The following is a 22,991-nucleotide window of genomic DNA, read 5'->3' as shown; positions in this document are numbered from 1 at the left end:
CAGTGGGCAGGGCTGGTGGGGACATTTTCCTTGCACCAAAGATCCTTGCCTCTTTGTGATCAGCTCCAACCTAGAGCCAAGATCCCAGAGGAGCCGAGAAAATGGCAGAGGGAGCCCCTGTTGCTTGGATTATAGGGGTGTGGGTAGGGCAACTGGAATTATGCCACAGGGGTGGACAAAATAATACGACAGGGTTGAATAAATTATGTGGCAAGAAAAGTTTCGTTATGTGGCGTAATTCTGCACAGTTTATAATAGTACTACTTATTACGTTGTCATTTTAATACGTATCAACACTACCTGGGCAACGATTTCACCTTATTGGTATACGTTTAAACCCCAAATACAGCAATAAGCAACTGAAAGCTGGCCAATCAACCTTTGTGAATTGCCTTCCAGTGCTCAGGCGTGATGCCATATTTATTAGTCACTTATGATCCGTTTTGAGGTAAAAACATGTTTTTGTTAAAATCTGCAGATTATACAGCAGATGGCGGATTAGGTGGCAAATCCATATTTATGCGGGGAAATCCGCTGTCGCAGAATGGCTTCCTTCTAGTGGGGCTGGGTGTAGTGCTCCCGGTGCGCCTGTCATATAAATGTAATACCAGGGAGTGAAAGGGTTAACTTACTTTCTGCGCTCAGTGACCTCAGGTAAGGAAGTCACCTGCGAAGAGAAACAGGAAGTTGAGCAACGGGAGCGGCTGCGTGAGCCAGGTGCAGCCCGGGCAGGCGGTGCGACTAGACCGGGCCCGTGGAGGAAGGGTGCAGCGACCGCCCGCCCCCGTGCGCTGGCAGGAGGGGGTCACAGGCCACGAGCTGCAACCAGCCGACACTGAGAGGTGGGGCAGAGATAACACCCCGTGGATCGTGGCAGGCAGACCTCTAGACGCTTTACTGTATTGAGGGGCGCAGGGACCAGCGCCCCAAGGTTCCGCGGCCCTTGGGCTCTGTAAGAGGGTCCCGCTGGGCCTTTGATGCGTGTCAAAGGATGCAGCTAGCCAAAGCATCACCGCAGATCGACGGTCGCCCATGTCCCGTGTGAGTAGCACGTCTGTCACGTCTTTATATTTAGTATGTTGGTGTCAGCGTTCGTTTACTTGTTGAAACAGCAGAACATAGTCCATATGCATACATGCCAACAGACCCGATTCCGGCGGGAGACTACCGATTTTGCAAGCCAAAAATGGCTTTATTTTAGCTGTCTCCCGCCTGAAATTGCATATTTTTTTTACAATAGGAGTCAATGGGGAATTTTAATTATCCCGATTTTTTTAATTTTAAATCTCTCTCGTCCCTGTCTAAAAATGTTGGCATGTATGCATATGGTGCGGCTCCACCTTTAAGCGTCATCCCCCCCCCCCCCCTTGTAACCGGAAGAGACCCCAGCAAAAACCCGGGCCACTAACTCCCCCTTTACTTCTGATTGATTGCCAGGTTTTGGGGCTTTCCCCCCTCCTTGAGTGTGTGTGTGCACCGGGGCGGCCTAATTGCTCCATTCCTCCTATGGATATGCGCTGGGGCCGGAAGCGGACCGCCCCCTCGAAATAGTTAACCCCAAATGGACACACAAGTGCACTAGGCCTGCAAACAATAGTGGTGGGTGCATGCGCTGGCTGCATTTCCCCTCTCGGTATGCACTGGGGTGGCTGTTACATCCCAAAACACACATTGGATGAGCATTGATTTGAGGGGTGGCTGACTCCCCACCCTCCCCTTCCTTGTCTATTGTGAAGCGCTCTGACACCTTAGGGTAAAGTCAGCGCTATATAAAAACGCATAAAATAAATGAATAAAAAAATTGGAGGTGCACTAAGAACCTTCTTGTTGCTCCTAGGTGTATCTTTCAGCTCGCCCCCTCCCCTAGAAGCACGTGTGTGTTGCTCTTCCCTCCCCCACGCTTCACACTTGTGCCTCTTCCCCTCCCCACACAGCCAGAGCCTGCCCGGGTGTGCTCAGTGGGGGCAGGCTTGCCTCGCTTCTCCTGCTCTGTCTTGTGTGTGGGGGAGGGGGTTTCATTGAGGTCTTGCTGTCATGGAGGGGGTGGGAGTTTCCAGCGCCTTTCTTTCTTTAATCACCCCGGGCCCCGCCCCCATTGTTCGGCTGGATTGTCATGTGGGTGCTCTGGAGTTCCCGGTCTGTGGGGGCGCTGATGAGATTGCACCGCGAGGGGCGTCAGACAGGTGGGCAGCCGGATGCAGATGTGACTCAGAAGGGGCGAGAGGTGTCTGTCAGGTGTCACTGCGAAGCCGGGGGCCAGAATAACAAGGGGGTGTCCAAGAGCTTTGGCGAATCCACGGTGGTCTGTGGGGCGTCATAAACTAATGATGTAGCAGGGGAAACAAGCATTGGCATAGCCAATAGGTCTCGCCTTTGGGACCGTATAAGTGTTTAGTTATCCAGGGTGATGTGGAAAATAGTGACCAGTGACTTGTGAGACGGGTCAGTCTTGCCACCCTCGTGTGCCAGAAACCCAGAAGCAATAGTTGCAAAATCTTCCAAAATCCTTTTGTGGGAAATGCATAGAAAATGGGTGCAAACAATAGGTTAGTGTGGGCAGCCTCTAGGCGCTCAGGGTGTAGGTTTGTAGAGTTGTGAACGAACACATGTGCCATTGAGTTCTCAACTTTCTGTGGGAAAGGGGCGGGGCTAGTCCTGTTAACAATCGTCACGTATTTGATTTTTAAACCGCCGCAGGCGAGTTACCAATGCCTGTGTTTACTGTAACCCTTAGCCTTCCGGTTTCCTGTGCTCGTTCGCCTTTTCTAGGCGCTAGTCACAGCGGCTGCTTCTAATGTCGCAACCATCAATGCCTCGCATTTAGCAGATTTGTTAGTGTGCAGTTTTATGTAGCGCTAACTTGACCCGATGGGATCAGAGCGCTTTACATGAGCACAGATGGTGCAGAGCTCTGCATATTAATTTTCTCCCCCAAGAGTCCGCAGAGCACGTTCAACGCATATTGGGGGGGCGTTATATTGCACCCCAATTAGGTGGTTCTACACGTTGGTGGCAGTGTACATCGACTTGAGTCCCACCTGTGCCCAGAGGGCGGGCCCCAGTTTAAAGTGGATTTCCTGCAGCGGATTGGCAGACTGGGGAGATGAGGTGGCTCTGGGCAGTCCCGCCCACTCACATCACGGGGGCAGGACTGAAGGGGCTAATGCCGGGCGAGGGGGCAGGGTTACCGAGGAATATCTTGGATACAGTGGGCGGGGCCGAGGAGTCCGGCTGGCATCGCAGGGGGCGGGGCCAGGGAGGCAGCTGGGCTTTTGTTTGGTGCTGGCTGTCAGGCAGCATTCAGCTGGCCGAGCGTGTGCAGGCAAATGATGCGAGGCGGAGAGAGGGATTCTGCCTGACCTGTTTATTTTCAACTTCCCTTTCACAGATGACGGAGAGGCTTCGCCGCAGCCCGGTGGACACCAGGGAGAGCCCCCGGAGCCCGTGAGCATCACCAGGGTACCCCGAGATACTGGAGGCCGCGAGCATCACCAAGGTACCCCGAGATACTGAACCGCGAGCATCACCAAGGTACCCCGAGATACTGGAGCCCGTGAGCATCACCAGGGTACCCCGAGATACTGGAGTCCGCGAGCAACGCTGCCCCTTGGGACATGTGCCCGTGGGCATCTGTGACTGACTGAGCAGGGGGAGGTCGCTGCATCTCGAAAACCGTGAGCCTTTGGTCCCTCGGAGGCTGGCCTGGACAGGGGGGCCCTGCGTGCCTTTGTGCTACCCTGCAAAAGCGTCACCTCGAGACCCACTGGGATGTGAGTGCCAACGCCTGGCTAAGTGGGTCCCCCATTGTTGGTATCCGTGAACAAGATGCCCGTGGAAGCTTGCCAGGCCCACGGGGACGTCCTGAGTGGGGTCCCGATGGTGGTCCCCATCACCTCGGCCATGCCCTTCCGCATCCTGAACAAGGGACCCGACTACTTCCGGCGGCAGGTGGGCACCAGCGTCCGCAAACCCAGCGCCGTGGAGCGCCTGGAGGCCGACAAGGCCAAGTACGTCAAAAGCAAGCAGGTGGCGTCCACCCGCCAGGAGCCCGTCAAGCCGCTACTCCTCAAGCAGCCCCTCTTCTCCCCGGGGGTCCGCCGGGTGCTGCTGACCCCGAACCGGAAGAACTCGCCCGGCTTCGGGGCCCGGAGGCGTGATGCCTATGGGCCCAAGAGCTCTCTGAACCTTGATATCCTCAACAGCCTGATCAGCTTGTGTGACAGCCCCCTGCCCTCGCCCCGGGCGGAGGCCACGTCCCCCATGGCACCGGAACGCAGGGGTTGGCAGGAGCACCACGGATGGGCCGCTCGTCAAACCTCTGTGCAAGTAGATGGGCCAAGCAAGCTCCCTGGGAATGCCGCCATGTTCAGCTGTGTGTCTGAGCCTTCCTTGACGTCAGCCAAACTATCAGAGGCCATCCCGACGTCAATCAAGCCTGTTTCCTCTTCACCCAAGCCCGTTTCCTCTTCATCCACGTCGCCAAAACCTATGTCGACGTCACCCAAGTTGCCAGAACCTCCCTCGATGCCAACCAAGCAGTCTAATACTGTATCCACATTAGCCAAACTATTTGAACCTGCCTCGCCTTCTACCAACCTGCCATCATCAACTCCAACCAAGCTATTTGGATCTTCTTTGCCGTCACCGAAGGTGTCATGGCCAGCGACAAACCCACCCAAGCTCTATGCACCCTCCTCACCGTCAACCAAGCTTTCTGGACCTACGTCACCCCCAACCAAGCTATCTGAACCTGCCCCATCGTCCAAGACCTCCAGTACTGTGGCGGTACGACGAGTGGACGTCATACCCTGTGCTGCCCAGCGGCCAAGGGTAGGCCCTGCTCTCCTTGTTACTCCTGTGCCAGAGTCGCCCACAAGGTCACTTTTCTCATCCACCAGCTCCCTCACTTCTCCGCAGGATGGCACCGGCGACCTGGGCAAGAGGCCGACCATGCTGCACCGTTCCAAGTCTGACTTGAGTGACCGCTACTCTCGCGCCAGTGCTGACCTGGAACGCTTCTTTAACTACTGTGGCCTGGACCCTCAGGAGGTGGAACATATGGGGGCCGAGCATTTTGCCCGGGCTAGTTCTGACATTGTGTCAATCAAATTTCACAGCATTAGCGCAGCCAGTTCTGAGGGCGCTCCTTCCCAGCGGAGTGGTGCCACTGCTGCAGAACCACAGGACGAACGCATGCCCTATGGCATCTCCATCATCGAGCGAAATGCCCGTGTCATCAAATGGCTCTATGGGCTGCGGGCAGCCAGGGAGCCGCAGAAGGTGTCCAAGGTGTAGGTGGCCCCTAGAACTTTGTAGAGGCTGTACAATTTTGTTACAAATGCATCACTTAAGACTATTGTCAGTTTAAGAATATTGCTCACAGTGAATGAATAGGAATACTCATAAAGCACATTTTCGTGGAGAAACCTGTCTTTAGACTGTTGTTTTACTTTTGTATGCCCACTTTTGAAATCCCCTGCGGTGAGATGGTACAATGGTACAATCTCCTACCTCCTTTCAGGTGTGGGTGGCGGTCTTTTGTCTGTGCCCCAGCACATAGGTGAAACACAAGGTTTCAAAGCTCCTCTCTGGATTTTATGGGGATGTTTGAGCTGAGGGTCCTTGTCTAAGGGGAGGAGGGTGCAATGGACTCATCTCTTGGATGGTATTACTTTTTCTGCGCCTTCCTCAAGGCTGGGATGGGGGTATCTTTGTTCTTGGTCTCCTCTCCAGTCTGTGTTCAGTGGGCTCCTTTAGTCTGTGTTTGGATGAACCAATGGTCTCCGCTGCCCCAATTTGTGGGGTAATGTTTTTCAGTCTGTATCCCTCCACAGGTGTGGGGACCAATGGCTTTATTGCTGCTTTCTGGAGTGGCTGAGGTTATTTCTGTCTTTACCCTTCTTTTCGGGGTGGGATCCCATGGTCTGGGTCCACTTTCCTATATTCAAGATAACGTGTTGTTCTGTGTCTACCTTTGTGGTGGGGTGGGATCACTGGGTCTAGGCCTTCCTCTCTAGTGGGTGGGGTGGGATCACTGAGTCTAGGCCTTCTCCTCTAGTGGGTGGGGTGGGATCACTGGGTCTAGGCCCCCTGCTGTAGAGGGGTGACTTTTGTCTTGGCCCACCTCACAGTGGTACAATGGGATATTTCTGTCTCGACACCTTCGTCTAGCTAAGCCCTTGATTCATCACCAATTGTATGGGATCCACTAATGTGTTTTTTTAAAGGAGTGAGTGGTATCTTACGGGCTCTTCCCCCATGTCTTTTGAGAGCGGACCATTCAGTCCTTACCCATCTGTTAATGTTGCACGGAATTCCTCAGCCTTAGGCCCTGTTAGTCGTGGGAAGGGATTCTATGGTCTGGCCTACTTTGGGGTACAGATGAATCACTCGAAGTGTGTCTTTCTCTGTAGTGAAATAGTTTAGTGTGAGCCCCCTCTCAAGAATGAGACAGTCTCTTGGTCTGCTTCCCTTCAAATTGTGCCCCACACTCAGTGTTGGGGTGCAAGATTCCACACTCAGTGCTGTCTCTTGGAGTAATGGATCACTTGTTCTAGATCACTCGTTGTCCATGCACCTCTTTCTGTGTCAAGGTCACCTTTTCTGGGGCTTTAGGATCCCTTCCTCAGAGCCAGCTTCCTGGTTGGGTTTGAATTTCGTGGCCTGTGCCACATCGGGCAGTTGCAGTTCCATGATCTGCGCTCTCTTCTTGGAGGATATTGATTTCATAGTTGAGACCACTTTCTCAGGTGGGAGGAGATCCCTTGATCTGGTCCACTTTCTTGCATAGGGTGGAATCCCTTGATCATGGCCGGTTCCTCTGGAGTTGGGAGAATCCTTAGGTCTGGTACACCATCTCCGGTGGGGTTGGAATCTATTAATCTTGGCCAGGGCTCAGATGGAGGGGATGTCTTGGTCTGTGCCATTGTCTGGGGTTGGAGAGGTTCCATTGAGCTGATTTACCGTCTACCGTGGCTTAGCCACCATCTCATATGAGACGGGGCTCCTTGGTATTGGGCACTGTGTCAGGTGGAATGGGCTCAAATAATTCAGACCCCTTACCCTCTCTCCAGTTTGATGGTTTCCCGGGTCTGGGCCACCTTCTTAGAAGCATGGATCCCTTGGTGTGGTCCAACTCGGATAGGATGAAATGCTTTTGTGTATGACGTCTCGTTCCATTACCTTCGTCTGTTGTGCTTTTTATCTTCACCTGGTTGTGGATTACTAGCCTCACTTGTAAACCTCACAGTCCAGAAACTTAGGGGAGGGTCTTTCCAAAATGGTGCTACCTCTGCTCACGTTTGCATCAGTACGAACTTTCTAATAACCAGGGCTCCTGGGCTCTGTCACACACTTCAACTAAGACAATAAACTCTTGTCTGCTTGAACTACGACAGTAGTGGTTTATTTATAGATACACTGCAGGATTTTCACCAGTGGAAGGGTCTGAAAGCTCACAGGGTATGAAAAAAAGCTGTACTTGATTTGAGATGCCTTGGCAGAGGTCCTGGCAAGAATTTGGGTCTGAGTTTTGTTTAAATAAAAAAAAAAAAAAAAGCTGCACTGTGATAGGGATTGACCTTCTTCCCTAAATAGAGAACCCAAGTACTACAGTGACCAAATAATTAAAACGCAGGGATTATGGCCTGCTGTTACTTGCAGCCCACCGCCATTGTTTGTAGCCATTCACAGAGTGTTGCAAATAGGAACTTTTCTAATTAGTATTAATTTGGCAGATTGTTCTGTGACCCCATGTGAGTGGAATTTTCGCGAAGTGACATATTTGTACATAGATCGCATTGCAAAATGACAAACTGGCAACAAAGTCTGAGCACTACTTACACCCCTCATTGGGGGCATGGCTGTGAGTGCACCTGGCTCTAAGATAGAGAATACTGTTGTGTTTATTTTCTTTTAAATGGGTTTGAGCTTTTCTGAATTAGATGTTGTCGCTTGTTGGGGTGCATGCATGAAGTGTTCGGGGGCAGGTCCAATGCTAGGCGGCATTCTTGATTAATCCGTTTCCTTAATGGAAGTTTATTGAATCTGGTTAGTGATCATGGCTTTTGGTTTGGCAGTTGTACTAAGGGGTGCCTTTTTATTACACCTGGCATTAGCCAACACCCTTTGATTTTACTAGAAGTTTATATTTATTATTTATTTTCAGAGTTTTGTATAGCGCGAACAAGATCCTTGCAGATATCAGAGCGCTTTACATACATATGAGAGGAGAACGCAATACAGAAATCATAATACATATGAGCAGCAAACATAAAAGAAAACTTAATAAAGCTATTTGTGCATGGAGCGTACAATGTCAGGTAGTCGAGAATGGTTGTGTGGTCAATTGCGGCACTGAGATACAAGGGGGAGACAAATAGGCAAACAGTAAATGCGTAGTTAATGTTCAAGTGAATTTAGCCATGAGGATAGATTTGACTTATTTTTTTGAAGGAGGCAGTGGATGAGATGAGTCGTTTCTGGCGGGAGGGCATTCCAGATCCTGGGGGCCATCCCTGAGAAGGAACGCTTGTAAGTTTTTTTTTTTTTTTTTTTTTTTTTTTTTTTTTTTTTCTTGTGGAATCTTTGTGGTTTCAAAAGGAGAGTTTCTGTGCTTCTTGTGGATCTTGAGCCTCCTGAGATTGTCAGTTTCTGAGCAATGTAGCTGGGCATGCTGTGATGTAAGGCTTTGTGAGTAATGCATGCGATTTTCAGGTGTATTCTGGCTTGGAGCGGTAGCCAATTCAGAGATTTTTTTTTATTTGAAAAAACTTTTATTGGCAGGAAAAAGACATACAAAATTAAAACAAACGAAATATATAGGTGGGATATACATTAAGTCCGGAGAGATGTAGTATATTTATAGCAGCTTTGGGCAGCCTTATTTATCCATTGGCCATTCACGTTTTTTTTCCACCCACCACAGCATGCAGACATGTGCCAGTAGAACAGCCCACTTCAGCCATTGGATAACTTCTCTATGAATGAGTGCATTCTGTTACTTCGCAAAGAGCGCACCCACTCTAAGAAGTTCACTTCTGTGCCAGATATAAATATATCAATGCATGCAAGTCGTGACGCCCAACCCCAGAACCATTGGTTTTGCCAGTGCTTAATATTGTGTGTAGGAGTTCATTGAGAAGCGTTTGTTGGCAAATATGATCATGTACTTAATAGGATCCTGCACAGTGACGGCCTTTGCACAGTTGGCACCCCTTTGCACAGTTGGCGCCCCAGGCAATACCAAGTTTGGCGCCCCTATATCTTTCAAGGGAAAATATTTCCCAAACTTCTAATAGCTTAGTTAATACGAGTTTTCATTTGCATCCCACAAATTAGTATCCTGCATTTATGAGTGGAAACTAAATGCAAGTACCATACTGCAAAGAAAACACAAAGCTTAATAAATACCCACAATGAGCATGGAAAGACTTTAAAACTGTGACCTGACCTTCGGCCTAAGCCCCAGCCCTCCATTGACTCCATCTGTGCCTTTTACCCAGGAGAAAAAGAGAAGACATGTTGGTGGGAAGGGAAGGAGAGTTATTTTCTACACTAGACTATGCTGCTCTCCTGCCTGCCCCTGCTGCTGGTGATATTCTTTGATGACCCTTTTGTATGCACATGTCAGTCACCGAGTCAGTGCTTAATTCGAGCAGGTGCTTTCTGGTGCTCTGCACGGCGTCCAACCGTCAACACCAGCATCTGACATTCTGCCACCCTGGTGCCAAATTTTGTCTAATTTAAAGATTTGCACAACAGTGGCTTATTAATTCAACATGTATTAAAAATTACTAATACCTGCCACCCAAGCCATTCTTATGGCTTTGCGGGGCCTGGAAATGTCATCATTGTAGGGCTGTGATGGTTGGTGGTTATATTGGTGCTGTCTTTGGCAGTGCTGGTAGGGGCAAGGGTGGTGTGAGCTCCAATGGCCTCCTGCTCAGGGCCCTGGCACTTACATTTTTACAAATTAAGCACTGCACTGGCTGTTTCACTCAGAGCAGCGATGGGCCTGTTGTGAGCACACATCTCTCCGCCTTTTGCCCACTCTTCACCTTTTCCCCACTTTCCATTGGCACCAGCACCAAGTAGATGATAGGGACCTGGTGGGGGAGCAAGATACGAAAAGGGGAGAGAAGAGAGTGGGTTCACGAGCAGAATGTGAGCAGCTGTAAAAATGACTTAAGGGCAGTTTACCAGATCAGAGGACAACTGCTGTGCCTGAACACAGGCAGCTTTGTGTGCCCTCCTGCACACCAGCGCCCTGGGCATGGGCCAAGCTCGACCCTGATCCTGCACTTTGGAGGCACTGTGGGTATGTGCGGTCCCTTTTTCGTTTTACTTGCTCCCTAGCTGCTCGGTCTCAAGGTCTCAGAAGTTTTTTTTGGGGCATTATTGATATTTCTCTCTAATAGGGTGTAAAACGTGCCCAGTTTCATTTACCCAAGCTTTGTCCTCGTTATTACATTCTTTCAACAGGTAGTGCATTATTTCCCATAGGAGTCGGAATGTTGTATCCGCATACAACCACTGCTTTAATTCACCTTTTGCGAGTGAGTTGGATGTCAACCACAATGACTGGCCTGCTTTTGAGTAACCAGTTACGGAGTTGATTTTTAGGGCATCACGCCTTTGGTTTGTCCCTGTTCTTGCACTTATTACTCCTATGGTCATTATTGCTGGTTCTTTCTTGTCTTCTGGAAGGTAGGGCAGTGAGCTGAAGCTCATCCTGGATGCTCCCAGCGGGTCACAGGATGGTCTTGCATACATTGAACACAACTAGGGAAAGAAGGTTGTCCTCATTCAACTTCTGTAGGTGGTACGGCATCTTGTTGGTTGCTTTACGAGAGCATCTTTTCATGATGCAATGAGCTCGACCATATCTTCCTCGGCTTCGACCACCGAGGAGAGAATATGAGTCCGCGAAGCAAGCAGTGCCTGTTGGATTTGGCTGCCGTGGGCTGCAAAGAGATCTGCTGGGCCACCACCCAATAGATCACTCATGCATTGTCCTCGGTGGTAAGCCCGTTTGGTGACCAGTTGTAGGTGGGGTGCCAGGGGTTTGGCCAGTGTGCCATGTTCTTCTAGGGATTGCTGGAGCAGCCTGGGCACTGCTTCTGTGCGTTTGAGGGTGGATGGAGGTTACCGTCTCACTGGAACTTAGGGTTTTTCGATGTAGGTTGGGAGCAAAATAACGATGAATTAAACCCAGATCTGTGACTGGGGGTGAATGTTTTGCCATTGTGCAACATTCCGTCCATCATCTTGTGCGTTTTGCTGTTCACCCAATGTGGGAAGGGTTTGCCCAGACGTGGGTCCCTTGCTCACTAAGCCACTGGAGTCACGCTTTCCTGGCTGAACACAGCTGATAGCCAGAAACCGGTCCTAGGATGCTTAATTCCGGTCCAGGAAAGACATGGCTTGGCAGTTCGTGCTGGACTGTTCCCATGAGGCACAGGGTCAAGACTGATTTGCATATGGCCATGTCTGAACTGGGGTGGCTTGGTGAGCAAAAAAACAATGAATTAAACCCAGATCTGTGACTGGGGGTGAATGTTTTGCCATTGTGCAACATTCCGTCCATCATCTTGTGTGTTTTGCGGTTGGGATTCTTTCACAGAGAAACTTGTGGGTTTAGGTTTGTGTCAGCCTTAAAGCTGACACTCAGTTCTTTTGCTGTTGTTGCTGTTCGATGTTGTTTCTGATGAGTGGCGTGAGTGATCTCAGGTTCCTGACAGTAGTGTTGGTGCTAGTGCATGAATCTTGTCTTATTTGTGCCTTTTTAATGTGGAATAGGGGCTATATTTCAGGTTGTTCAGATGTTTGACCATTGCACATGATACATTACAGCACATAGGTCGTGGGGCTTTTGTTCCATTCTTATGTTATTTAATGTAATTTGACAGGCCATTGGGTTTTTGGTAACTGAGATAGTCCATGCTACGAAATGGCATTTTTATGCTCTGTTGAAGTACTCTTTAAAGTTGTTCGTTGGTTTCACCCAACATTACTGCATATTGTGTATTTTGTTTCCTTAAGGAACTGGATATCTCTTGGTGATTCATATTTCTTTTTGCGTTTCGGTCTGTGACTTGGTTGGTGGCACTAGGCTGTCAGTTGTGGCTTTGGTGGCTTGGTCCAGTTGGCTGAGAATGATGCACAGGTCTGCTGTGTCGCCGTCAAGTATAACGAGAGGTTGTAAGCTGTTGTGTTGAACTGGGTCTTGAGTTTTTTAGTCTGACTTGGCTGGTCGATATTTCCCTGTGAGTGAAGTGGTTCTATTCAGAATGAATATTTGATTGTGGTTTTGACAGCTTAGTTGTCTTATCTACTCCTGTGGTTTAGGTCTATTGAATAAACAAGTGTGTGGGTTTCCTTCTTTTATATGCACTGGTGTGTGTGTGTGTGTGAGGCCTTTTCTCAGAATCTTCAAGCAGCCAGTGGTTAATGGGTGGTGCCTGTGGTGGATTCAGTTATTTACTTCTGGCTTCCCCAGGTCATGGGTACTGTTGAGCTTCACTTGAATAACCGACTTGCTCTCTTTGTATGCTTGTCTCTCCAAAGATAGTCTCCGCAAACAGGGCTCACTCCAGGAGGTTGTCGTGGGGCTGCGATTAATCTACTCTGTCACAAATATTTACACTGTAGTCTCGGTACATATTCAGAACTCAGTTTTGTAAAAGAATACACCGAATTTTTAGATGGACAAAATATGATGTAATATTAGTTGGAAGCTCCTAGTGTAACGAGGGGCTAAGAGATTGCCCCAATCACAGTTGTAGCACACATGCACCAAGGCCACGTCCCCATGGCCATGTAATGTTGCGGTGGTGGTGTTGGGTGTTTTCTACAGGTTTTCTGAGCTCTCGGTTTTATTATGGTGTTTGTGTACAAGACTCAGTTAACAGGCAGAAGTGTCAGTGACAGCACTGCAAGGTGTCTGGTTGGCTGTGATGGTCCTGTCCTCTAAACTATTTTCTGATGGCCATTGGTGCAGGCTGTATAACTCTACCTGATGAGCCCAGGGGGCAGATAATCCAGATGTTGGCAAAAACCAACCACTCAGAATAAACTGAGGTCTCACCAGGGGAGTTTGAGAGAGTCTAATGACTAGTTCACAATATATTGGGCTCCAGTTAGTGAGTCTTCCAGTGGTCGGCGTATAGGGATGCTCGCACAGTTCAGGCTTGGACCAGTTAGATTACAAAGACATTGTCACTTTGAACACCCAGATCGTGAATGTCCCTATTGTAGTTGAGATTTTCAGTTGGAACAACACCCACTCAACCTACAGGCTCACCTACCGGAACAGGGGTGTGGTTTGGGTTCCTAAGCCACGACTTCACTGAATATTATCCCCAGACTGAGAGGCAGACCGACAATTAATCCTGTTGCAAAGTCACCACAACTGGCTGCAACCAAACAGGACACAGCCTTAATGCCTCGGGTTAAGAGGAAAACCCCCTGTGTGTGTCCGTAGCATGAAAGTGGAATACACAGGCTCTACAGGATGAGGGATGATACTGTGTGGATCAGGGATGATGCAGGTTCATCACACTTGTAATCCTGGAATACCCCCTACAGGTCCTTTCTCATCCCTCATGTCACATAAGGGGTGTTCATGTCATTCTTGCCACCTACTCTACAAGGCCCTTGATTTTTCTGGATGGCTTATATACTCAAGGTGACCTTCACACTAACCTCAGTCTGAAGGGCTTTGCTTGTTACCAGGCTAGTCTGAGGTCTGTATCTCTCCTCTTACGGGACACTGCAGCGTCCTCTACTTCTGGGACAGGTTGTACCTTGAGCCCCCCTTCTCCACTTCCAAGGCCTGGTCCAACCTTGAGGTTTAAAAACCAATTGAGTCCTGTTCCTGGTAAGTGTCTCTGGCTGCCTTAAAAAGTCAAGGTGAAGTACAAACTACTGTGATAAATGAGGCAGAATTTATCCTGTTTTGGTGACATTAATGGGAATCCTGGTCCAAACATTCTTTAACATTTTATCGCTTCTATGTGGGAAGGAGTGCACCTTCTAAGGCTTTGTCTGCTTTCATCCGGGCTTCTGCAGAGCAGGCTGGAGGAACCTAACACCAGATGTCAACAGCATAAAGATTGACCCCCTGACCTTTCGAGCCAATGCTTTCTAGGAGCCAGGCTGTGCTCAGCAGGAGTCTGGAGATAAAGACAACTCTAGTTCTGTGCTGGACAGAGATGGGCTTGGTATAGAGAAATACTCTCTTGGGCCACCAGGCAGCTTGTTACATCCTTTAATAAAGACGAGCATTGGCACAGCCAATAGGACCTGCGTTTCAGTTCCTAGGTAAAACATTAAAATGCCCACTGTAGTGCTTCCTGTAACAGTGTAGATATGAGACAAATATTTTAATGGGTGATGATTCAGAGTACCATGGGATTGTAAAATAGTCTCGAACACGTAGCAATGCCAGCATTCCATATAAGATGGAATTATGGCACAACCTGCCAATAGCAAGAGAGGAGAAGGAAATACCTGTCAGCGCTGAGCCAAAGTCCACTTGTAGGTATAATTTAAAGAATTGTTCACAATCGGTCGAGCAGACTGCTGTCCTGTCAAGCCCGAATTAAAAAAAGCAAACCCCTTGGAGAGCCACCATTTTGTTCCACGATGACCACATGTTTAGGAGGACACTTCTTACTTTGCACCTATCTCTCAAGTTACATGGCGTACCTGTTGCATGCCGTGTGCAAATATTAGCTCACACTTGCGGCCCTCGTGGGCAGCACATGCTGCATTTGTTCAAGGCAGGTACACCAAATAACTGATTAATATCCACCACTCAAATTACTTTCATATTTCACTATACTAATTCACCACTAATCCTTTATGGATTCCGGAGTAGCGTGCTACTCGCCAAAAAAAGCGATTCAACACCCTATCAGGGGTAACCAGTGCTATATAAATGCAAACCTTTTCCCCTCCGCTATCCTTTGGAATCCAAATAACTGACTAACCTATCCACCACTCAAATTACTTTCATATTTTACTATACTAATTCAACAATAATCCTTATTAGGTTTCTGAGTAGTGTGCTACTCGCTGAAAAAGTAATTGGACTCCTCGTGTGGGGTAGTAAGCACTATATAAATGCAATTACAATACAATAGTGATGGTGTAAGTGATCTGCTTTAATCACACCACCCTCGAGCTGAGGCTGGGCTTCAAAGCAGGATGCTTTCACATTGTTTTCCTTTCTTTGTGTGTGAAGACATGTCTAACTGCTGCTGCTCGCATTGTTCTTGGAATATCAGCAAACAACATTATTTTCCAGGAGTGTTAATGTTCGTCCATTTGGAGTGAGATGTTTGTCTTTGCAATTGATAGACTTTCTCTGACCTCTCTTCCACTGGGCAGTTTAACTCATGACTGCCTATGAGGAAAACAGGTACAACACGGGCAGCAAACACACTAAAGAGAGAGTACTTAAAGGGATGTTGTATGCTCTAGGTAAACATATAAGAAATGAAAAAGTCCTGGAAGAGACAGCAAAACCCTATATAGAATTACCATAATTTCGTGTACTCCTAGGACGATGAACACTCATCTACCTAGTGTGGTATGCTTCATCAGGGGGCCCCACGTTTAGCACTGAGAAGCATCCAAGAGTACTTATGTTCACTGGCAGCACAGTCTCCTTTTTAGGTCTCGCCTAGACGAAAGCAAAAGCGAAGCTTTTGCTGTCTAGGGAGACAGCTTATGTCGCCACTTTCCAGGGATTCCGGGGAATGTAGACTGCAGACTGTGACGAGCTTGTCCTCCTGGCGATTGTATCTCGTGAGCGCGCACGTCGCGTCGCTGTCCCTGCTATTCCCATGCACAGAAAGGCTCCCGCACGCATGCGCACATACACACACTGCATACACACACACGCACCCCCCCTTTAACAGACACACGCGCAGACAGACACACGCACGCACAGACACACTACAACAGACACACGCGCACACCCCACCCCCACTCACCCCTCCTCCTCCGCAACACACTCACCTGTTCTGGCGGTGCTCGGCGTGCCTCTCGGGCGGCGGTTGCGCTTTGCGGGGCTCTCTCACCACATGAGAGCCCCACCTTCTTCATGCGCCCGGCCGCTCTTCACCCGGTCCCCCATCTCGGGACCGGGACTCGATCAGGAGCCCTCGGGGCTCCTCGGACAGTGGCTTCTCTCTCGCGCCGCGATGGGGGCGGGACTTCCGGTAGGGGCTGCGATTGGCCGGCTGCCCAACCGCTTCCGGGTCGTCGCAGGCAGCGCGGCGGCCCAGCGGGAACTTGTTTTTTAGTGCTGCAGTAATACCAGGATCAGGGCGCAGACGGCATTCCGTGTTGTGTGGTAATAAGGCCGCTCGCACAAATTCAGCGGACCAGCCGTATATCTACGGCGGCCCCATGTCTACTTCGGTGCCATGCTGCCCTATTAAAGTCACCCCCCGCCACATATACATGGCTTACCACCCTGTCTTTCCAGCCTCCGCTCGCTTCCCCTGCCCCTCTGCCTATCCATGCCTCTCGCGCTCCTGCTCATTAGTTTCTTCTCCCTCCCTACCCGCTGTCTCACTCTCTTCTCCCTTTCTATCGCTGTTCCCCTCTCCACCTTACGCTGTTTCCCTCGCATCTATCGCTCTCCACCTACCGCTCGAGTCCCCTCTTGCTTTCTACCGCACACTCTTCCTCTTTCACCGTGCCTCTCACCCTCTTTCTATCCATCTAGTCCCCTCGCCTCTGCATTGCTCCTTTCTACCATCATGTTCCCTCTAGCCCTTCTTTTCTAGCTCTCTCCCCTTCATCCCTTCCTCTGTGTTTCTCTTTCCTCCCCATATTCCATCCTCCTGTTCACCGTGCCTTCTCGTTCCTGCTTTAATTTGCAGCAATATTTTCCTCTGCCCCCCCACCCCTTCATTCGTCATTTTATCTTCCCTTGCGGTTAGTCGCTATACATTTATAGCTTTCTTCTTTACGTGTTCAGTACACACGTGCTCACATTTCTTTTGATTAATCTCAAGCTTTCCCTCTATGATTACAGCATTGTTCCAAGTCTGTAAGACACAAAGTTTCCTATTCATGGATTTTATTTGACAACCTATCTCTTTTTAAACAAGCATTTACAATGCCATAGGTCTCGCATTTGCGAATGTTTATGCTATTGGCATTGGAAATTACAATGCCTTTTATTTATTTGTTTAAAAAACCAACACACTAATAAAAGGCATTGTAATCAACAATGCCAATAGCTCAAACTGTAGTAAATGCGAGACCTATTGCATTGCAAATGCTTGTTATGGGTTCCCAGTGGGTTTCGGTGAGGTTATTTCCCTTATGAGAACCTTTATGTTTTCACTTTGTTAGATAAATATTAATATTGTGCGTGAGTGACCTAAACATATTTTTACTGGTTTCTCCCTAATATAAAATTAAAAACAGGAGGACGGAACAACAAACCCCTTTTTTTTAAAATCAACATGTTTTGGCACTTAAAGGTTCTCCTCTTTGGTCAGGTGCCTTCATTAGAAACAGAGGCGCCTCACATCAAATATTGTGAAACAGTCCCTGGTTATTAATGCATTTTATTCACGTGCTTTCAGTATATCCTTTGTATTTTTCATAATAGAGCAACAACAGTTGAAACACCTCTTCTTCATAGAACATGTACACCTTGGGTAAAAACAGTGCAAGCTGTGCACCAGCATGGTAGACAAGTACAAGCTTTCTTTGCTCACAGACCGTTTACAGTTCAGGAATGAATGCTATCTAATTTGCAGTTATATCTCTGATTCGAGTGATAAAGGCACTGTGAGGAATGTGTAGGTGGGTGGATGAGTGAATATGCAAGTTCTGACACCATTTTCTGTTGCTTTACTGCCCACGTCTGCATACCGAAACTCCTGCAGCTGGTTACTCGAATATCTGCTGTTTGGTTTGAGTCTTTAGTTTTCATCATATTGAGCAGTTGCCATTAACTATTAGGTCATTGTTGTTTGAAGCAGCCCAGCTACGGCGTAAGCAACTTTGCACAAAACTAGCACACATGTGCCAACCTCTTCGAATTTTTTAAAAATATTTGCATACACCAGGTATTTTGCATTCTCAGCCATGGTGATGCATCTGTTAAATGTTAAGGGCTGCTACTGAGTTCAAATATTGTCGAGTCCATTGGGGGAAAACGCAAAGTAGGCCAGAAAAAAAGCCTGCAAGGTTAAAAACAAAGTCATCTTTGTGGTACCCTTGACTCCTGTGGGGTTTTACATCCTCTGACATAAGGGATTTGTGCCTTTTTCTTTGTCTGCTATTCTTTTATTTTCTAGTTTCCTATCTGCTAGGGTGTCCTGCGATTATGCCAAGTCATGTTTCTGAAGTGAGTGGATGCCACTTTGGTGTTTTCCTTAACAGCAGTGTCCGAAAGGGCCAGATCTGGGCCCCATTTACCAAAATGTGCGCATGATAAAAGTATACAAGGCAGATACTATCCCAGGTGTCTGCTTACAACTGAGAAGGGCTGGTTCTCTTTTATTGCAAGTATTGTCCCCCTGCTGAGCAGTACTGGTACTCTCCCTCTCAAGTTAAAGTGCATGTACTCGGTACACACCCATTTAAAACACCACATGTTAGTATTCTAAACAAAAGTCCTGTTTCCTGGAGTGGTTCTCTGCAAAATCTGGCATAGGTGTGGTGCTCTGGGACCAACACTGGGCTCCCCAGCTCCATAGGCCCATGCGTCTCTGATAAGTGCGTTTGGCAGTTCTTGTTGTTTGTGTGCAATAGAGGGCTGCGTTGTGTATTTCCTGTTGGTAGGTTTTTTTTTTTGCATGGGAGGCTTTTGCATGTAGGTAGCTGTTGTTTGGTTTGGTGCAGACTTTAATTTCCCCTTCGAGAAAGTGGGAGAGACTTGATAAGGTATTGTCTTCTCGTTTCACTTGGTGAGGGTCGGTGCTGAGCAGAGGTCGAAGTGGGTTGGCGAATGGGTAGACCATGTTCCCAATCTTTACCAATTTGATCAAAACCGTTCCCATACATATTTTATAAACAACCATTCCTGAATGGTTAAGTTGTCATAGGTTGAAAGGGGAAAAGGAACCTCTTTACCATGAAGTGAGAGAAGATCGAGGCAGCTGAACAAAAAAAAGCAACCTTCTCTCCAGGTTGCCTGCTACCTGAAAGAAATGCAAATGTGTGCAATTGGTTACTCGGCAAAACTAAAGGCTGCTTGGGAGCCAGCAATATCGGCTTTAATTAATAGAATATGGAATTCGTCTTTGTACAGGAATTGTGTAAAAAGGGTGTACACTAGGAACAATCAGCGTATTACTAAAACATAACTTTTGAAAGCACTGTGAACATTTAAACAAATTCTTGTTAAACGTTTTGCGACAGCCTATGTGCAACCCATCTCATACTGTGTGTAATAATTGGTTTAAGCTTATGACCTACTTAGGGCACAACCAGGATTCAAATTAGTAACCACCCAGGTACACCCAGCTTTATCTGAACCGATCGTATTAACCAACCAAATTGTCCTAGCAGCAAAATGCATTTCCCACAGATCAATTTAAGTTGCATTTATTTTTCATTAAAGGTGTAGGTGGAAGGGTGAAAAAACAGGCTTATAATATTTTGTTCTACTTAGCCACATCTCTGCCCCGCCCCTACACTCGCTGAGCACGCCCCCATTGTACTCCGGATCACAGTTCCCATACTTTTCTTTATGCACTTCAACCGATGTCGCTGAGAAGTTTGCAGCTGATGCACAGAGAGGTTAGGTGTGGCCGGTGCCTGGCAGTTAATCAGACGTAATACACAGGAGTTCACTGCAGGTATGGTTTGCTCATAAAAATAATTAGTGATTACATATCCTTTGCATGGAATGCCACACCTATGGTTCCAGATCAAAGCAGCACGGTTGGCATTTGAAAAAAAGCAGCAATTTTCTCTGATCTGCAGCTGGTTGAGTCTCAACGATACAAAAGAGCTGTCCTTGGATTGTAAATTCCTCCAGGTTGCTAAGGTAGCCTGGTAATGCAGACGGGGAACTAGACGTTAGCGGTGCTTGCAAGCGCTGTGATTGGCTGTGTGTGTGTGTGTACCGGGGCACTTTGAAGTGCTGTGATTGGCTTTGCTTGCAGCCATTGTAGCAGTGAAGCGCAATGATTGGCTATGTGTGGAGCTATTGGTAAAATGAAGTGTAGTGATTGGCTCTACTCCCAGATGTCTTCTGAAGCTCTATACTCCCAAAAAACTATCACTTACGGTGGGCTTGCAACTTTCATTTGGTACCTGTACGAGAGTGGGCTGGGTACTTAAGGATGAACAGTGGCATGTCATTTAGGATGCTTTTATAGGACACAGCTCTACCCTTGGGATTAGAGGTGGGTGAGCCAAGAAATTCACAGGGAGAGCAGAGCCAAGGGTCTAGCTGAGCTCTATGAGCCCTGAAAATATTTGCCTTGTGGCTCATACAGCAAACATCTGGTAAAAATATGAAAGTTACTTCAAACTTCAAGAGGGTGTATTTCTTTAACACACTGAAGCCTTTTACTCAGTACATATGATTAGATCATTGCATTGAGATGCATTTATTAAAATTGATAGTTTGTTAACATTCCTGCCTACTCTACCCGGGCAACAATGCTATTGGTGAACTAATGTGGGTAAGAATATGTTCTCATAATAATTTTTTTTTAAAAGCTTCGTTATAATAAAATATTTGTAAAGGATCACCCAGTTCTATGAAGCAGGTGAGCCCCGGATTGATCCTAGGTTTTCTAGTTCCACATTGCACAGGTTATCCTCTAAACGAGTATATCTCTCTCTTGCCCATTTTCATCAAAGGTTACTGCTTTACCTATAATACTTGGCACATGAGGGCAGAGCGAAGTTGAGCAGACAGAAGCCATTTGAAAGCTCGGATCACTTTGGGCTCGAGGGTCCAGGAGGAACTGAGACCGGAGCTTTCAGTGGCTCGCCCACCGCTACCAATGACTCCATAAAGCACTGTTAGGAGGAAGAGGGGAATGGCGGGGGGCAGAAAATGAGCAGTCCATCCATCTGTACCATGGTCACGCATGGCCCGCCCCATGGATGCATCTGGTCCGGGATTCACGCACTCACGTGCCCACTTTCCCCCTTGCCCTTCCAGTCAGGCAGGGCTGGCAGGAGGGAGAGGCCGGTGCTGCATTCCTCAGGGCCCCGGAAGTGGGGCCACCTCTCAGCTGCCCTTGGCCTCGCGCAGACCGCAGTCCCCTCGCTGCCTGTTGGCTGAGCAGCTGGTCGGTGCGTCTACGTGTGCAGGCGTCATTCCGTAGTACGTCTGGCACGCGCCGTCACGTCCACAGTGTGCCAGGGTCAGCCCGTGCCAGCAGCTGCAGGATCAAAGGCACTGATGGGTTCAGCGGCCTCCATGTATGGTACTGGGTTCGCACCGCTTACCGTCTTTTCAGTAGCTTTAAAGTGCTGAATGTAGGGTGACCGGAATTTTAAAGCAAAAAAACAGGACATTTCCCAAAAACAGAAGAAGGACTACACTTTTACCAAAACCCAGTGCACAGAATGACAGTGCTCCTTAGCAGAAAATTACAGAAAAGGTTGTAAGAAAATACAAAAAATGCCATTTTTAAAGCCAGTAGCAAGCCTGTTAATTAAATTGCGTTCTTATGACAGCTACTAACTATCCCGGCTTTGCAAAACCTAAAAAAATACCTGCCACCGTTTTCAGCCGACCCGCTCTAAAAACCAGGACATGGGCTTAATTTCCTGAAATCTGCCAGGACAGCTGGCGAAAAACCAGGACTGTACGGGCAAATCCGGCACGCCTGGTCACCCTGCACTGGTGGGTACGTTATAAAGACATAGACTCCGCATGGGCACACGCCATGGGGTGGAGGAGACCGCGAAAGAGAGCACATGAGCCAGAAAAGGCCACTAAGAGAACCCGTGTGACCACTTCTTGTCAAACAATATTATTTAAATAGTCAAAGTCAACATCTGCTTCATAGGGAGCCATAGGTGTGGTCTCTGGTGGGATTCACAATTTGTGGTTTTTAATCTTGTTCTGAATGGACAAAGTTTGGTGCATTGTACATATCCAGAGGGATGCTGGTCCTGAGAGGGAGCCAATGGCGAGGAGTATCGGACTTGAGCTTGGATCTGAGGACCATCACAAGTTTACCCAGATCTGGGCAGAGTGGGGATGACAACCTCCATAGATAGGTACCTCCAACCCTCCTCTAAGTGCAGGCTCCTCTGGTATTTTATGTGAGACAGAATCTGGTTTGAGAGTCTGGATCATGCAGTATGATGGTGAAGGCATCTCAGATTGATTAAGTGCAAATGTTTTTGGGGACAGACTACAACAAAGTCTGCTGAGACTCGAGAATCCAAAACTCTTGGCATCTGAGGAAAAGGCCAACCAATTCAGTGAATAATGAGACACCGGCCAGGGTTGTTTTCAGAAGTATTGAAGGGCAGATGTGTTTCTTCAGTTGAAGGCAGGTTGCAATACTGTTTCTATTTGGGAGCTGAGGTCTGTGTCACATATCACTAGTAGGTTATTTGCCCTTTACCATACTGGAAACCTTTATCCAAAGGGTGTGAAACAAACGTATTGTAGGTGGTGGGCTTCAGACTATTATCTCTGCTTTGGAACTATTGATTTATTGGCTATTTTTGCCCTCCCAGGACTTTGAAAACTTTATAGAATTATTCCACTTCTCTTGTGACACTTGTAGATCCACGTGCCATCCGCGTAGTAGAGATGGTGACCTGAAGCTGTCTTTGACTGGTTTGTCATAAATGTTGAAAAGCTGCAACATCCTCGAAAAACACTGCATCTAATTGAACTCGGTGGGCATAGCAGTTACCCCAGGCCCTACTTTTTGGGTGCTGTTGGAGAGAGAGGATTTTCACCAATTCAGTGAATTGTTCTAGTTTTTTTGTTGTTGTTGGTGGAAGTGGAGGAGGAAACGGGTCTG

General features: G+C 47.9%; 1 protein-coding gene across 2 annotated transcripts; it reads left to right on the top strand.

The window, feature by feature from the left end:
• The first annotated feature begins 797 nt into the window (after positions 1–797).
• Positions 798–5,426, top strand: FAM110A (family with sequence similarity 110 member A). Of its 2 annotated transcripts, none has more exons than XM_078651719.1 (2): positions 798–1,041; positions 3,389–5,426. In XM_078651719.1, the coding sequence occupies exon 2, from the start codon at positions 3,826–3,828 to the stop codon at positions 5,293–5,295; it is 1,470 nt and encodes a 489-aa protein (XP_078507845.1). In that variant the 5' UTR covers positions 798–1,041; positions 3,389–3,825; the 3' UTR covers positions 5,296–5,426. The 2 variants fall into 2 exon arrangements, with proteins under 2 accessions (XP_078507845.1, XP_078507846.1); XM_078651720.1 differs by lacking the exon at positions 798–1,041 and adding an exon at positions 2,066–2,183.
• The last annotated feature ends 17,565 nt before the right edge of the window (positions 5,427–22,991 follow it).

The sequence above is a fragment of the Lissotriton helveticus genome, chromosome 7 (genome assembly GCF_964261635.1).
Source record: "Lissotriton helveticus chromosome 7, aLisHel1.1, whole genome shotgun sequence".
In the NCBI taxonomy this organism is placed as follows: domain Eukaryota; kingdom Metazoa; phylum Chordata; class Amphibia; order Caudata; family Salamandridae; genus Lissotriton; species Lissotriton helveticus.
The sequence above is the reverse complement of the archived record's forward strand: the minus strand, read 5'-3'. Positions and strand labels throughout refer to the sequence as shown.